The sequence below is a fragment of the Nanorana parkeri genome, unplaced genomic scaffold (genome assembly GCF_000935625.1).
Source record: "Nanorana parkeri isolate BGI_ZX_2015 unplaced genomic scaffold, ASM93562v1 scaffold531, whole genome shotgun sequence".
Taxonomy (NCBI): domain Eukaryota; kingdom Metazoa; phylum Chordata; class Amphibia; order Anura; family Dicroglossidae; genus Nanorana; species Nanorana parkeri.
The window spans coordinates 643,862-660,406 of record NW_017306799.1 but is presented as its reverse complement, the minus strand read 5'-3'; the positions used below and the strand labels follow the sequence as shown (position 1 = coordinate 660,406).

Sequence of the window (16,545 nt, the reverse complement as noted above, 5' to 3'; positions counted from 1 at the left end):
ATATATATATATAAATATATACACGTTGCTGAATCGTGCACAAGTTGTTTTGTGTAATAAATGAAAATGTCTCAGAAATGAATCATTTTTGGGTCACGACTTAATGACCAAGGAAAAATGTGGGTCCCGAGGTTGCACAGGTTGAGAACCACTGCCTTAAACCATAGTGGAGCAGCTTTAACCGTATCTTTTATGGAGGGTAGTGCGGGGGAAGGGAGCTCCTATATTCTAAGGATAATAGATTTTGGGACCATTTGCCTAGGCATGCTCTATGGTGTCTCTTCCAAACATGAGTTTTATTCCTGTAGCAGGTAATTCTAGAATTGCACATGCTTTCCTTTACAAGCTGTTCCCTAGTGAAACGGACAGAAATCCAGCATTCCTTCTTGTTTTGGAATTGTGTGTTTCAGCTCATATACAAATTGATGATATCGGCGAGGGAATTTGTTCTGTCAATAGGAAAACCATATCAGAGGATGATGTTTACCAAGCATCTAGTGATAATTTAGCTGGAAACTAGAGAGTATATTCCTCTAACACTGTTAGAATACGAGGCCTTTTGCAGCTTCCAGCTATTCTGATTTGTAATGCCAAGTCCAGCCTGAAATGTGAGATGTCATTAGAGGGCACACTGCCCATCTCACTGAGTACATACCACTCCAGTCACACATGAACTCTGTGTTCTTTTGGCTCAGCTATAATTATGGTCCACAGGTGTTGGTGGAATTGGTTTCACATATTCACTCTAGCTTAGGAAAATCATGCTTCATTTATTATTATTATTATTATTATTATTATTATTATACAGGATTTATATAGCGCCAACAGTTTGTGCAGCGCTTTACAATATAAGGAAGACAAGATGGTAAGGAGGGCCCTACCCGTGAGGGCTTACAGTTCATTGATATCATCTTCTCTAAGACAAACAAAAATTATCAGTGTACTTACAGATATCGTGAGAATAGTGACAACATTGGCATAGAAAATAAGGGGTAGTCTTCTCAATGGGGCCTCAGAGAGCAGTAAAAACGAAGGGTCCAACCTTTTCCTGCTTTATTAACCACTTGATGACCGGGGTGTTAAACCCCCTTCCTGTCCAGGCCATTTTTCAGTATTTAGCGCTGTTGTACTTTGACTGACAATTATTTTGTCATGCAACACTGTACCAAAATGAATTTATATAATTTTTTTGGGGACAGATGGAACTTTCTTTTGGCGGTATTTAATCACCACCTGGGTTTTTATTTTTTCCTGTATTAACCACTTGATGACCGGGGTGATAAACCCCCTTCCTGTCCAGGGCATTTTTCAGTGTTCAGCGCTGTTGTAATTTGACATTTATTCAGCCATGCAACACTAAACCGAAATGAATTTTATATATTTTTTGGGGGGTCAGATAGAGCTTTCTTTTGATGGTATTTAATCACCCCTGAGTTTTTTCTTTTTTACTATATTAAGGAAAAATTACTGAAAAGTTTAAAAATAACCTGTTTTCCCTATGTTAAGCTATGAAACATTGCACATAAATAATCTTTCTTCATAAATGTCTGCTAGAATGTGCTGGATAACAAAGTATTGTTTGAAATGGTTGTCGCTGTCTCCTCTCCTCTCATGAACGAACATGAGTGAGAGATGAGGAGATATCGCTGGGAACAGCAACAATGTTTCCATTCAGTGATCTGCTGTGATTGGTCACAGCGATCACACAGAACAGAGCCGATTTTTGCTGGCTCAGCACCAATTTGTTTAATCTGCACTGTCCAATGGACAGTGTGTTTAAACTTGATTGCTTGTGACTGCACTACGGGAAGCAGGCAAGCTAAAAGGAAAAAAAAAAGAAGTGTATTTGCATGATCCCTCCGGGAGTGGACAGCCGTCCGAAAGTGCAGAAACAGTGGGCGGATGGCAAGTAGGTAAAAAGACGTTTTGGCTAGCGTTATTTTATATTCCTGCCAGTGTCCCTGTAGTAGATTTCCATCTCCTCCTGCCTGGTGGAAGTAAGAGCAAAACTCCGGCATTTCTGCAGCATGAAGATACATTGCAAGTAGAAACCCCATTATTTTGTATGTGGCTGGTTCACATGTGATGCAGTTTGGTGTGAAAGGGAAACTATATGGGCCTGATAACACCTACGCTGAATGCACCTGGAGCAGTGTGAATCCAGCCTCAGTGAGGAGAAATCTTTACATAACCGAACACTGGACAGAAGTAAAAACTTGACTGGTGTCCTTCCCCACCCTATCTAACAACAAAAATGTTGGCTGGGCATACACAGGTTTACAGGGTGTATTATTTGCTTTATAGGCAGTGTTGCTTAGCATGATCAGAGTACAATATGCAGAGAAACCTCAGCTCAAAGCTGAATTTTGCACTGCACCATTACTTATTGTGTTCTTTATTTTTAAAGCCACACTCCAGGCAAACTGATAGGCAAACAGTTTGTGCAGCGCTTTACAATATAAGGAAGACAAGATGGTAAGGAGGGCCCTACCCGTGAGGGCTTACAGTTCATTGATATCATCTTCTCTAAGACAAACAAAAATTATCAGTGTACTTACAGATATCGTGAGAATAGTGACAACATTGGCATAGAAAATAAGGGGTAGTCTTCTCAATGGGGCCTCAGAGAGCAGTAAAAACGAAGGGTCCAACCTTTTCCTGCTTTATTAACCACTTGATGACCTTTATAGGCAGTGTTGCTTAGCATGATCAGAGTACAATATGCAGAGAAACCTCAGCTCAAAGCTGAATTTTGCACTGCACCATTACTTGGCAAACTGATAGTTTACGCACTGCAAAGGGTGTTGTGTACAGAGGGCCACTGCAAAGTAAGAAAATCTTACCTTGCAGCGCACCATCTCCTGCACACAACACCCAGCTTCCGGGCACTGAAAAGGGGAAGAGCAACCTGAGTTGTGCAGTGCTCCGGGCATAATACAAATACAAATAATACAAGACATTTTTGTTATGTTTCATTTTTTTTGTGATTGGAGGAGGAGCGATGATGTCACATCTCCAGCGATGATGTCACATCTCCACCCCCTCCTCTCCTCCTCCAATCACAGAATGTCTTGTCTTTAAAAAAAAATATATATATATAAAAAAAAAAATTTTAGGCAAATACTATTGATCTAACATTTTTTTGCTTTTACGTTTAAGCCCATCTCCAGGCTTGGGCTCCCCTTCTTTTGTAGCCCACCACCCCACCTCATGAAGCACCCCCACAACCAAGAAAAAAAATCTGTTTGCATACCTTTTTCTAAGTGTCTTTAGCCTTGCCTGATGACATCACAGGCACTCTTTATTCTTTTCTTCTCTGGCAGTGGGTTCTCTGGCTCTGACTGCTGCAGAGATTGGCATCATTTAAGGACTTATCTGCAGCCTTCCCTTGGGTTCAGGGTGGAGGGAAGAACCTTGATGCCCTGGGCTCACAGGAAGATTTGAATGACACAGTGCTGCATCTCAGCTGGGGCTGCTTTTTTATTTTCAGAAGCTGCCAGGAACTGGTAACATTTTGCTTTGTTTTTTTCTAAGCTGGAGTTAGGCTTTAAAGCAAAGGTGCAATTTGTTTGTGTAGGTCAAAGAAACAAGTTAGTGTCAATCCCCCTCCCCTCTCTCCTCAGCACATACTACCCTTTCCTTTCCTCTCCTGCTGTTCCATTCAGTCTGCATGGTCTTTACAGGTATGAAAGGGCATATGAATCATTCCACGTGATATCCCGGGGCTAATAATCCTGTCGTATACTATATGGGGAGAGTTTATAGCCCTGTGTAAATTACAACTGCAGCAACGCATGGATTACACAGAGCAGCTTCTTCCCAGGAGTCGAACGGAGTGGCAAAGGTGAGTATTTGGTAGCCTGTGAACCAATAGTTTTGCCCCGCATGTCAAATCCCAGATGCAATTAAGAAATGACTTTCTGTTGAGTCTCACAAAGCTTATTTCCAATTGTGTTTCTCATGCCCTATACACCAAACATCACTGACATTGAATTATATATCATAGTCTGTCATATTTGTGCAGAATATAAGGGCTGAATATTTATAATAACTGTGTGAATTGGTTTGAAGATCTGTTTTTTCTCTTTAGGAAACCAGAAAACATATGAAATATTTATTTAAACCTCCTACAAGTCACACCCTCCCATCACACTAATGGAGTCTCAGAACACAACAAAGCTCATCTCCCGCAAGAGAAGAAAAGATGTTGAAGGATCCAATGGAACAACAGATGAAGAATCGGTGCTTAGAAAGGTTCCCCGATATATGACGGTTAGTAATTGGGGGTTGTGTTCTGTGGCTCACATATCTCCTTAGTTTTCATCATACTGGAATTTCAGTTAGTCAGTTCATTATGGGTTTTTTTTTTTTTTTTTTTTTACTACTCCTGGGCTTCCTGTATTGAAAACACGCCATCAGCATCCTAACCCATGATCACTATGGCAGCATGTCAAAGCAAAAAGGCAGCACAGCAAACAAATTTCTGATAATGATTACAATGACACAAAATATCTGTTCCTCTCTGGAGATATTCTTCAGTGTCACTTAAAGGAGAACTATGAGGTGAATGATTTTCACTCAACCTCATAGTTCGAGCCGACGTGTGACAATGAAACTGTCACACGTCGGCTCAATAGATTGGGAAGTGAGCGAACACATACTGTCGCTCGCTCACTTATCGATCCTCTCCCTGCAGAGAGCCGTGACTGTCACTCAGGGATTCCCCCCTCCTCGCTCCGACCCTCCAGTGCTGACTGGCGGAAAGGATGGGGGGAGGGGGCCGGTACAGCTGGCTCTACCTCTAGATAGGCAGAGCCAGCTGTCAATCACACAGCTGGGTGGATCTTGACAGTAATGTCGGGATCCGTCCCGGCTGCGGCGGTCTTAGTATACCGCGAGATGTAGCTTGCGGTATACTAAGCTTTGGGTGACGGGAGGACGCTAGTTTTTGTCCTCCCGTGACCCTTAGGAAAACTATGGGGAAAAACACTGACCTTATAGTTCTTCTTTAACAGTTTTGGACAAAGACATTACTTCAAAGACCCCTAGGGCCAAAGCTCTATGTTGCGCCAAGCAACAAACAGACACGTTTTCTCATTTGTATCAGTACGTGACCAAAATTGCAGAGAAAAATCTGGCGACTGTTATTATCCAGCCTGCTCAACACAAAGAAAATAATGCTTCATTCATAGACCGTTCTAATGGCAATACATTTGATTTGGGTTTTCATCTGGTGCTCAAAACATAATTATACAATAATAATTGTTTCCCTATTTTAGGGCAAATGGTGCTTTAATAATGCAGAACTAAAGTGTCTTTTTAATGCAAACACTGAAAATGCCAGATACAAAATATGCATACTAAGAAATTTCGAGAGTTTTTTCAAAAAGTTTTTAACTTTCGTCCAGACAGTGGAATGAGTCAGTCAAGATAACCGCATCTGTATCTTGTACATTCTTGTTGGGACCCTGCATGTGTGTCTAATAATTCATTCCATGAGAGGCCATCGCTGTATATCCGAGCAGGGCTTGCCGGACAATTGTACAAGATACAGATGCGGTTATCTTGACTGACTCATTCCACTGTCTGGACGAAAGTTAAAAACTTTTTGAAAAAACTCTCGAAATCTCTTCAAATATTTGACAATACTCTACGAGGGCATCCGCTGGCTCATCCGGGGACTGAACACCCTCAGACCTGAGTTTCGCGTGGTAACACGTGAAACGCGTCGTCGCTACTCCACCAGCCCCAATCTCCTGAATCAAAAAACTGCGAGACTATACCTCTCTGAGACTCTGTATACAATATAAAATGCAGCAACGCACTAATGACTGTTAATGGTTGACATGGCCAGTTGACTCGACAAAGAGACTATAAACCATTGTTAGGATAGCAACCTTGAACCAACTGTATCTAACAATCACTTTTTTCCAAGGGCCATACCAAATACAATTAGAGGTAATGGATGGTCGCAAACACCCAACAATATCTTTTGTTCCATCTTGATTCGATGTCAAATACTATGATTAAACTTCTCGGCTGTCTAGTCAACTAGGCTATGCCAACCAGAATGTAGGGGGTGCGACCTACAATTAAAAATCTGTTTGCATGAATTTAATAATTTATTTATGTGACTACAATTAGTCATAATTCAGGATTCTGGTGGAGCTTGTTGGTGTTCTCCTTGAATCGGCTTTCTCTCTTTTTTTATAAATATGAGCTCGTCTTTTTAATCATGTATTGAATAAAAGTTCTAATTTTTATATCAAACTATTGTCTCGAGTGCCTAAAAAACCCCAATCTCCAAAATACCCTCTTTTTGCAACCTAAAACCAGGGGTGTGGCACTCTCCTTTTAAACACCGCTTCTACCCATTCCCCCTTTTTCCCCATTTAAGTAACTCTGAAATATGCAGCCAGCAAAGCTGTAGCCAATAGGTCATAGGAGAATCTAAGGTCCTGCACAGCAGGTGAGGGACCAGCTGGAAAAGACACAAGACACATAGGTATCTATAAATGTTTTCACACAACTTTCACCCTACATTTTTCAATCAAATCCAATTCGAAAACCTGTGGATCTTGCATGGAGTTGTCTGAATCTTGTGTGAAAACATTTATAAACAGACCCCATAGTTTTGCGTGCATGCACTATTTATATCTTGCAATTCAAAGTGTTTCCTTTAAAGAAACATACATTTGGTGTAGAACAACCGACTAAATATGGTGGCATTTATTTTGCTAGTACCACAAAGGTAGTATTATTTGCTCTAAGCAATGATTATCTTTTTATATGGCTTTCATGTTTCTACATGCTTGCTGTGGTATTCCAGTACATCATTACATATACAAGCTTGTAGGTATTTTCCCTACTTTCTGCCTGCATTTCATTTCCACTGTGCAACCTCCATGATCAACAATTGCCAAGATAAAATCTCAGACAGAGTATGTTGTTTTCAGCCAGGCAGACCTGACAGGTAGATTTTGTCCTGAAGAAAAGGATCAGTAAAGCACAACCACTCTATAGCACTACTAAGCCTAAAGGACAGTCTGCATACGTGATTATTAAAAGTGGATGTGTAGAGTAATATAACCTATTTATTCCCTTTGCTTAAATGGAATGTGTGAGAATGAAAATAGGGGAGCCTGCCTTGCTATTTTAGTGTTAATGGTGCAATCTCCAAGCCTGTCATCCAGTTCCTAGGTTCACTACATAGTGAATTACTGACCTAGAACAAACATGCAGAATGAGAGTTCACATTTCACTAGCTGCATGTATGTTCCAGATCAGTGACTCACTAGGTATGTATTCATTCGTAATCTGCAATATCAATATTGTCCACCAGGTGGCAGTGCATGGCTGCTGCTTTTTTATTTTCTTTAGTCTTCCTCATTTCTGTGTCAGTCATCTAATGGTATAACATGAATCGTCGGGACAATGACTTCTCTGCATGGGGGAACCTTAAATAAGATGCAATTGTGACTAAAAATACCCCGCTGTGGTAGTTCTCCTTTTAAAGGGGAAACTGTCATTTGTACTGGTAGAAAAAAACGAGGAAAGGTATCAAATGGATTGAAGCAGCTATACTACAATCTCATCTGCACCAACTTCATTCTTTTTAGCAAAATATAAAGGGAGCTTGACACTGAACAGTTAAACGTTTATGAGGGTCATGAATAAATAAAAAGAGAAGTTGATAAACAAAAATGTGAGCATTAGAAACTTTAGATGGGGAAGTATGTACATGAAATATCCTGTCATTGGCTCATAGTCTTTCAGTGGTTAGGGAAGAATCGCCCAAAAGTGCAGTACAGATGACCAGGGACAGCAGTGTCACATGTGACAGATGTAACCTTGTACATTGATCTTAATGCAGCACACGGTTGTTATTCCACCATGCATGTGTGGCTTTTCAGTTTTGTCACTGAGCATTTCTTCAACGATTTGGGCCCATTCAGGAAGAACGCTCTGTTTTGGCAGGCGTGAGATCTGACCCATTTAAATTGTAAATTGAAACCGAGTATAAATGATATGTAGGTAATTATTACCACATCACCTTTTAACTATAAAAAAGCAGTCACAATTGGAATTTCAAACATTTCGTCCTTTAATATTATAAATGAGCACACCACTGTCTGAGTAACTTGGCTAAATAAAGAGGAAGTGTAAATATTTCAGTTTAAGGATTTCCCTGGACCCTTGAAGGTCCACTGTAGTGGAATATATTGGATTTGGGTAACTTTATGTAGATAATATTTGTTAGGAATGCACCGATACCGAGCATTTGGGCACGTACCTGTACTCGCCCAAATGCTCCGATGCCTAGCTCGATACTTCCGGTACCAGGAAGAAGGGCAGCAAGTCATTACACGCTGCCCGGCTTCCTGATTGGTCTGGAAGCTGGTCAATCAGGAAGCCGGGCGCTGTGTAAGGCAGCGACGCCCGGCTTTTTGATTGGCTGGGAACCGGCTTCATGCTCGCTCCACGTCATTAAAGGAGAACTATGGGGTTAAGTCTTTTCCCCATAGTTCTCCTTAGGGTAACGGGAGGACACAAACTAGCGTCCTCCCGTCACCCTAAACTCAGTATACCGCGACTTGTAGCTCGCGGTATACTGAGATGCCGCAGTATACCGCGAGCAGCTGCTAGCGGTATACTGAGACGCTGAAGTGGATCCCGACAATTATGTCTGGATCCGCCCAGCTGCGTGAGTGACAGCTGGCTCTGGCTATCTAGAGGCAGAGCCAGCTGTACCCTCCCCCGTCCGTTCCGCCAGTCAGCGCTGGCGGATGGAGGGGGGAATCCGGCCCCTCCCCTGTCACGGCAGAGAGCCGTGACAGGATCGAGAAGTGAGCGAACGTCGATATGTGTTCGCTCACCTCCCGATCTACTGAGCCGACCTGTCATAGTTTCATTGTCACAGGTCGGCTAGAACTATGAGGTGAGTGAAAAGCACTCACCTCATAGTTCTCCTTTAAGCGGCACCCGGCTTCCTGATTGGCCAGAAAGCTGGCTCCATGCTTTCTCGTCACCTAGTGACGAGAAGTATGGGGACGGCTTCCCTGCTAATCGGGCAACTGGGTGGCGAGTCTTTACACGCCCCCCCGGCTAATCAGGAAGCCAGGTGGGGATCCCCCACTTCTTTAACCTAAGCTAATAGCTCCTTTTTAATGTTCCTTAGATTTAACCTGCCTAGTCATGAATAAAAAAAAAGTAATTGTTTATTAACTAAATCTTTTACCTTTTGTATTTCACCATATTCATCCTGTGTTAGGCTGGGTCAGTTCTTTTCCATAGGAAACTAAAAGCCTTTTGTCAAAACCTCAGCATGTGATCTTGGTTTTAATAAATGCAGCAGCTAGCTGCCAACACAATAATGTTTAAATGTAAACAAATAATCCTCATTTTGTTTCTCTGCATGAGTTTACAATAGATTATTCATGTTCCCACACAAAAGCAGATTGTCTACATAGTTCTGTTCTGAAATCTCCTTACTTACTCTGAAACAGGAACTATTTGACAAAATAATCTTTACCATATAACAGGGGTAGGCAACCTGGGCACTCCAGCTAATGTGGAACCAGAAGTCTCATGAGGCATTGCAAGACTCTCGCAGCCACACTCATGACTCCCAGAGGTATGGGCATGATGGGATTTGTAGTATCACTACAGCCAAGGTTGGCTACCCCTTCCATATAACCATTCTGATGGTGTGTCGATTTTCAGCCTCAAAACTAGAGAACGTTTTGCACTGTCTTGTGCGCTACTTCTCCCAAATATTTCCCTTTAACCCTAAGCAGAACGTGGACACTGCGCAATTATTAGACAAGTTGTATTTTTGAGGATTCATTTCATGATTGAACAACTCCAGTGCTCTCGGTCAATCCAAAAGGTTGAGAAACCTGAATATTTAAGAAAGTAAAAGTGAGGTTTTGGCTTTCTCAGGAGAATACCTGGGTGTGCACAATTATTGGGCAACTATTAGTGTGCAGGATTATTATGCAACTACATGGAAAAGGGAAATGTCCCCATCTCACTTGTTTGTTTTCATCTGTTAAAGTGAGAATAATAAACAAACAACTCACAATTTACAAATAAACATTTCTGACATTTTCAAAAACAAAATCAGTGCCCAATATAGCCAATAACAGTCATAAGCCTTCGATCCATGCAGTCTGTCCGTTTCTTCATCTGCTGATTATCAACTTTTTGTGCAGCAACCACCACAGCCTCCCAGACACTGTTCCGAGAGGTGTTCGGTTTTCCTTCACCGTAAATCTCCCGTTTTTTAGAAGAGCCCACAAGTTCTCAATAGGGTTTAGGTCAAGTGAGGAAGGGGGCCATGTCATTATTCTTTCATCTTTAAGGCCTTTACTGGCTAGCCACGCTGTGGAGTACTTTGATGCATGCGATGGAGCATTGTCCTGCATACATATCATGGTCTTCTTGAAAGCTGCAGACTTTTTGCTGTTCTACCGCTTGAAGAAAGTGTCTTCTAAAAACTGGCAGTAGGTTTGGGAGTTGAGTTTGAGTCCATCTTCAACCCGAAAAGGTCCAAATAGCTCATCTTTAATAATACCAGCCCATACCAGTACCCCACCTCCACCTTGCTGGCGTCGAAGTGGAGCTCTGTGCCCGTTACTGATCCAGCCATGGGCCCATCTATCTGGACCGTCGAGAGTCACTCATCTCATCAGCCCATGAAACCTTTGAGAAATCTGTCTTCAGATATTTCTTGGCCCAGTCTTGACGTTTTAACTTGTGTGTCTTGTTCAGTGGTGGTCGGGTTTCAGCCCTCCTTACCTTGACCATGTCTCTGAGCACTGAACACCTTGTACTTCTGTGCACTCCAGGTAGGTTGCAGTTCTGGAATATGACAGCACTGGAGGATAATGGGTTCCTGGTAGCTTCACGTTTGATTCCTCTCAAATCTTTGGCAGTTCATTTGCATCTTTCTTTCTCAACACGTTTCTTGTGACTCTGTTAACTATTTGCAACAAATCGTTTGATGGTTCTGTGATCACGCCCAAATTTCTTAGCATTTTCAAGAGTGCTGCATCCCTCTGAAAGACTTTTTATCAATTTTGACTTTTCCAAGTCAGTTAAATCTCTTTTTTTTTTTGGCTCATTTTGCTGGAGGAAAAGAAGCTGCCTAATTATTATGAACACCTTGATATAGGGTGTTGATCTTGTAAGGCCATACCCTCCCTCATTACACAAATACACATCACCTGATATGCTTAAATCCAATAAGCCTTCAAGTTTATACAGCTTGGATTTGGACAATATGCATAAAAATGGTGATTTGGTCAAAACACTCACTTGCCTAATAACTGTGCACAGTGTAGGAAATGAGGAAACACGGCAGCACAGGAATTAAAGATGACTTTGATTTTCATTATTGTGTTTAGTTTACATCAGTGGGATACTTAGCAGCTTCCTTATTCTCTTTATGTTAACATATCCTCATGCCGTAGTTCCTGTCTCTGCATTCCTTTGGGGGCCGTAACAATCGCATCATGCCTATGCCGCTAGATTCTCATTTTGTTTCTCTAGAATAATGCGGGTGGATCCTGACACTCTGACTATAATGGCCCTTGGGAGTATTTCCTGCCACTCCAGAATTGTAGGGAAATGCCAGTGATAAAGGGCCTTGGAATCCAGAAATAAAGAATAGCTAGAACTATATGACATACAAGGGATACTGTAGTTGTTCCCTTAAAACGAATCACGGAGATTTTTCATAATCACCTGATACGTTTTTGTTTTCAAGAAGATCAGACAGTGGTCAGGCTAGTTTTGAGTAGGGATGCACAGATACTTTTCGAGTACCAGTGCAGATACTTGGCATTTTCATGAGAACTACCAGGGTTGCAGCGGTTGCAGCTGGGACCTGGTTCTGGCGCTTCACCACTGTCCTGAAATCATTAGTCTGTATTGTTTTAGAAAAACTGTCACATGACAATAAACAAAAATGTATCAGTACTCGTACTTGTAAGTACTCGGCAAGTACCAGTACTCGTACTCGCAAAACTGGTATCTGTGCATCCCTTTTATTTATAGTTATAAAAACAAAATTGTACATTAAAACAGAGATGTCCAAATCCCAGGAGCTCCGTGTGCTCCTTACAAATGACAGCTGCCTCCTAATTTCTGAATTTTTCTTTTGGAGCTCAAAAGTATCGGTACATGTACTCGTACTTGTACCGAGTACTGTACTTGGTATCTGTGCAACCCTAGTTTTGAGGTACCTTCAACTGGTACAGATAATCTCAGGTCCTATATTCAGATTAATATATTTAATCTTTAACAGTTCAAAAGCTTTCCAAGCAAGCTCACTGGCTCTGGTAAGGCAACTCCAATGGCATAACAGTTGTCTTCCCTCGGTGACTATCCAGAAGCAACTTGGAATGTAGACATATATATTGAATGGGCGCCAGACTAAGTGGGTGAAAAGGTCCAACATGACTTTATTAGTTCAATTGCAGAGGAAAAACAGCCAAAACATTTTGGGGGTACCAGTTTTGTCAACAGTTACCGATCACATTATGTAACTGCAGTCCAACAGAAGATTTCAGACCACACCAAATAAGTGATGACTTAGGTTTCAGACCTGTGATTGAATTACAGAAGACTCTATGGAACTTTGGTCTGGCGTCCATTCAATACAAGGTTGGGTGTTGCTCACTTCATACAAAGGAAACTGCACCCAAATGAAACAAATTATTAACAACACACTGCGGTTTATTTGATGTTTTCACTGATCTTATATGGCCGGGTTCACGCCCAGGCAGCATCGGTTTTGCGCTTTTTTTCCACGTGTGTTTAGCGTGCGGTTATTTGCATGTTTATGCGCGTTGTGCACATTTTTATGTGCGTTTGGACTGCCAGCTTGAGAAACACTGCGGGCAATGGGCGAACATGCGTACAAACGTGCAAAAACGTTCACAAAAATGTGCACCATGCTTCTCCTGCGCGTTTTCAGGTGTTTCTATTGAAGTCTATGGGGACAAATGTGCTGTAAACTGCCCAAAGAAGCTCATGTACCTTTTTGCGCATTTGGGGTTACCCTGCTGGCATTTTGCTGCTCAGGTGTGAACTGGGGCCTATGAAAATCATGGGATTTCTTGTGTTGGGTGTTTAAAAGCGCTTTTTCAACTGCTCATAAACTCCTAGGTGTGAACCGGGCCTAAACAAATGGAACACTTTAGCGTCTAATAGGCCACATTTCTTCTGCAATTTTCCACTGCAATGTGTGTAGCAGATACAAAATCCAGAACTGGTGGCACATTTTGTAGTTGCACTGTGGCCATTATATTTGCTACTGTTTCTGATGGGCAGTAATATACAAATGTTTTCTTAATCATTTGCAGGGTGTGTGCGAGCCTGCACCGTTTGCAGATGAAATGCTGATTGACCATGAAAAGCCATACACAAGAGTAACAATGGAGGAAGCAAAAAGGGGAACCCCACGTAAGTGTTTGTATTTTTACAGTATGTAAAGTAGGGACAGCCAAGGGTCGCAATGATAGATGCTTTGTGATCTTTCTCATTATTGCTTTGCTTGGAAAACAATGTCAAATTGAGTGAGTATGTATATTCCAGGTTTTAGCTATGATGACGCTGAGAAATTCTTTCAGCTCATTCCATGGAGGAGTGTAGGTTGTCTCACAATAGGTTGTTGAGGCCCTGCATCACATTGTGGGGTTTTTGTCAGGTCCAGCTTTTCAGTAGGTAAAATATTTCATCATGGGGGCTTCCAGGACACACTGCAGTGACAGAAGTCAGATTTGTCAGCACTCTGAGGTGTTAAGTTTGCAGACATCTGTTTATTTTCACAAAAGATGTAAGTGTACGTGATAAGGTCAGGTGACAGTGCCTACCTTCACTTGTTCAGCAGCACCATTGCCTGAAGAATGCAGTAACTTGGCAGTGCTACATTACAGCAGCTCTATACACTGCTTGGCTGTTTTGTAATTTCCTCCTCCATTGTACACTTCCCAGCTACTCAACAAAAGAGCATTTCACAATTTTCTAAGTGATATATTACTTTGCAGTACATTGTTCTAACATGGTAACATTTCAGCTTTAACTTAATTTATTGTGTGTGTGTGTGCGGTAGGTAGGTAGCTATGTCTATACTGTCTCTCTCACTGCTTCTCTTTCTCAAACCGTGCCTTGTGGAAATGTCAACCTATAAATGTATCTATATTGCTTCATTAGAAGATCCGTGAGTGCCTCTTCCACTGGACTGTTTGTATCTATTTGCCTTGAGTGCACCCAGGCAGTTTTTACTTTTAATAAAAGTGTTGCGTTGCCCATCATTGGTTTGGTGTGTGTGTGTATATGAATACAGAATATATATAAAGCGATAAAAAAACCTGTTTGTCCAGCTCAGCTCAGTGACATCAGAAGCTCTGCCCACCATTGTGAGTACGCAAGCCCATAGGCGATCTCCCAAAACCAGATACCAGTTTTTACTTGTGACTGTACTGTAAGTAATCTGATAGGTTGCTAAACTCATGCCTTGGTCGCCAGGTGGGATGCATCAGTGATGTAACTTGTGTTGCTGCCAAATGTGTGTAATGGGGGTGCTGGGTGATTCAGGTTCAGATTCATACAGCTATTGTCTATCAAAGCCTGCAATTGCCAGATAATATCCACAATGCTGTGCTCTGTCCACCATCTTGGGAGAGTTTGTCTCAGTATTATGGCTGGCAGGCAGGCAGGCTGACCACCAAATGGAACCATGTGTGCTTTGGCCCAGGGCCAGCTCTCGGCTCTTCTGGCTAAGCTACTCACATTCCTGTGACTTATTTCTGAAAGCTGGAGCAAAGAAATTGCAAATTTCTATAGCATAAAATAATTCTCTCACCTGCACTGCAATAATAAAATCTGAAAGGGGCAACAACAGCTCTTTTCTTTGCCCCAGTGTTCTATGTGGTTTTTGCACGGAAGCCCCATAATATTATTTTGTGTTCTTTCTATGTTTCTGCAGCTGACAGACCAGTGAGGGTTTATGCTGACGGTATCTTCGACTTGTTCCACTCCGGACATGCCCGAGCTTTAATGCAAGCAAAGAATCTCTTTCCTAACACATACCTGATTGTAGGAGGTAAGGCAAGGCTTTGGCAGGGGAGGCCGGCTTAGGGGGGACCTATGTGGCTGCTGAGAGTTGGACATTTTTGATCATTTTGCTGAATTAGTAACCACACAAGGAAACATTGTAGGCTTTTTGCTGACTTTGCTTGGCTTATATGAGGTATACAAAAGCTTCTCTCATAGAGGTGAAAGGAAAAGACATGCCTACGTTTCCTCTGGAAGTAAAGTATACAAAGTGTCTGCACATCGGTTGGCACCAGGTTACACCTGAATTTATATGGAAAATGCATTTTATCAATACTGTGACTCTTCCATGCCAACACTTACTTTTCTTGCTAGAGTTTCTTTTTTAACACTTGTAGGCCTGATTCAGCTTTGTATGAATAGCACATAGAACTGTACATTAGAGGTTCACTGTTCAGCCCTTATCACTTTTTATATAGCATTCCGTGTCACATGTCCCATCTGTCAGCACATTGTATGTGCGTTTAATCACATGTTCATGTGTTCCCATCCTATGCATGATGGTGTTCTAGTAGTGCTATGAATCGATCTAATTGGATGACTTTTTTCTTTTTCTAGTCTGTAGTGATGAGTTGACACATAACCTGAAGGGCTTCACAGTGATGACTGAGGAAGAACGGTATGATGCAGTTCAGCACTGTCGCTACGTAGATGAGGTGGCGAGGAACGCACCATGGACGCTCACCCCAGAATTCCTTGAGGAGCACAGGGTGAGAGAGGATCCAATCCACAAGGTTGCCTCTCTGAATTAATAGTTGGAGCAGGCATGATCCATCAGCCATTACCAGTTTTAAGAATATCCACAGTATTTGCATGCAGGTGAATGCACACTTGGTCACTTCACTGATTTGCCTCTTCATCCAACACAGTTGATGCAAAAGTATAATTGTCATGTTAAACACAATTTCCGTAATTGTGTATGTTGATGAACAAGAGCATTTTGCAGCATGGGGCATCATGGCGGCTTAGCAGTTACCAATGCAGTTTTGCAGCACTGCAGATATGAGTTGTTATTGCAGCAGGATTCTGCCCGAGCCAAGTTTTTACCTTTTCCTTGTGTTTACATGGGTTGCTTCAGTTTGTTGACACTCCAAAACACATACTGATCCATTAATTGATTTCCACGCAGCAATAACCCTATAGGATGTGACTATAGTGGACCCATTTAAATTGTATGTTGCTTTGGCGGTAGGGACAATCATGGATGGCATAACATTCTATGTAAAGCTTTGTGGAATGCCTGCACTATATAAATGAATGAAATCAATAATAACATACAGTATATACCCAACTAGATGGGTCAGCATACATAGAATATACATCATGAAGAAGTCCTAATAATAATAATCCTAATTTCTATTCTTATATTTTATATATATATATATATATCTATATATATCTAGATATATATATAGATATATA

At 41.6% G+C, this 16,545-nt stretch overlaps 1 protein-coding gene across 3 annotated transcripts in view; it reads left to right on the top strand.

Moving 5' to 3' along the window:
- Nucleotides 1-16,545, top strand: part of PCYT1A (phosphate cytidylyltransferase 1, choline, alpha) — a 38,812-nt gene that overhangs the window by 18,521 nt on the left and 3,746 nt on the right. For 2 of the 3 annotated variants that reach the window (XM_018561584.1, XM_018561585.1), the window contains 4 exons: nt 4,091-4,272; nt 13,371-13,470; nt 14,996-15,112; nt 15,682-15,833. In XM_018561584.1, the coding sequence (XP_018417086.1) occupies nt 4,156-4,272; nt 13,371-13,470; nt 14,996-15,112; nt 15,682-15,833 (486 nt within the window). In that variant the 5' untranslated portion in view covers nt 4,091-4,155. Of the gene's footprint in view, nt 1-4,083; nt 4,273-13,370; nt 13,471-14,995; nt 15,113-15,681; nt 15,834-16,545 lie in introns of all 3 variants that reach the window. The other variant, XM_018561586.1, reaches the window with a different exon arrangement.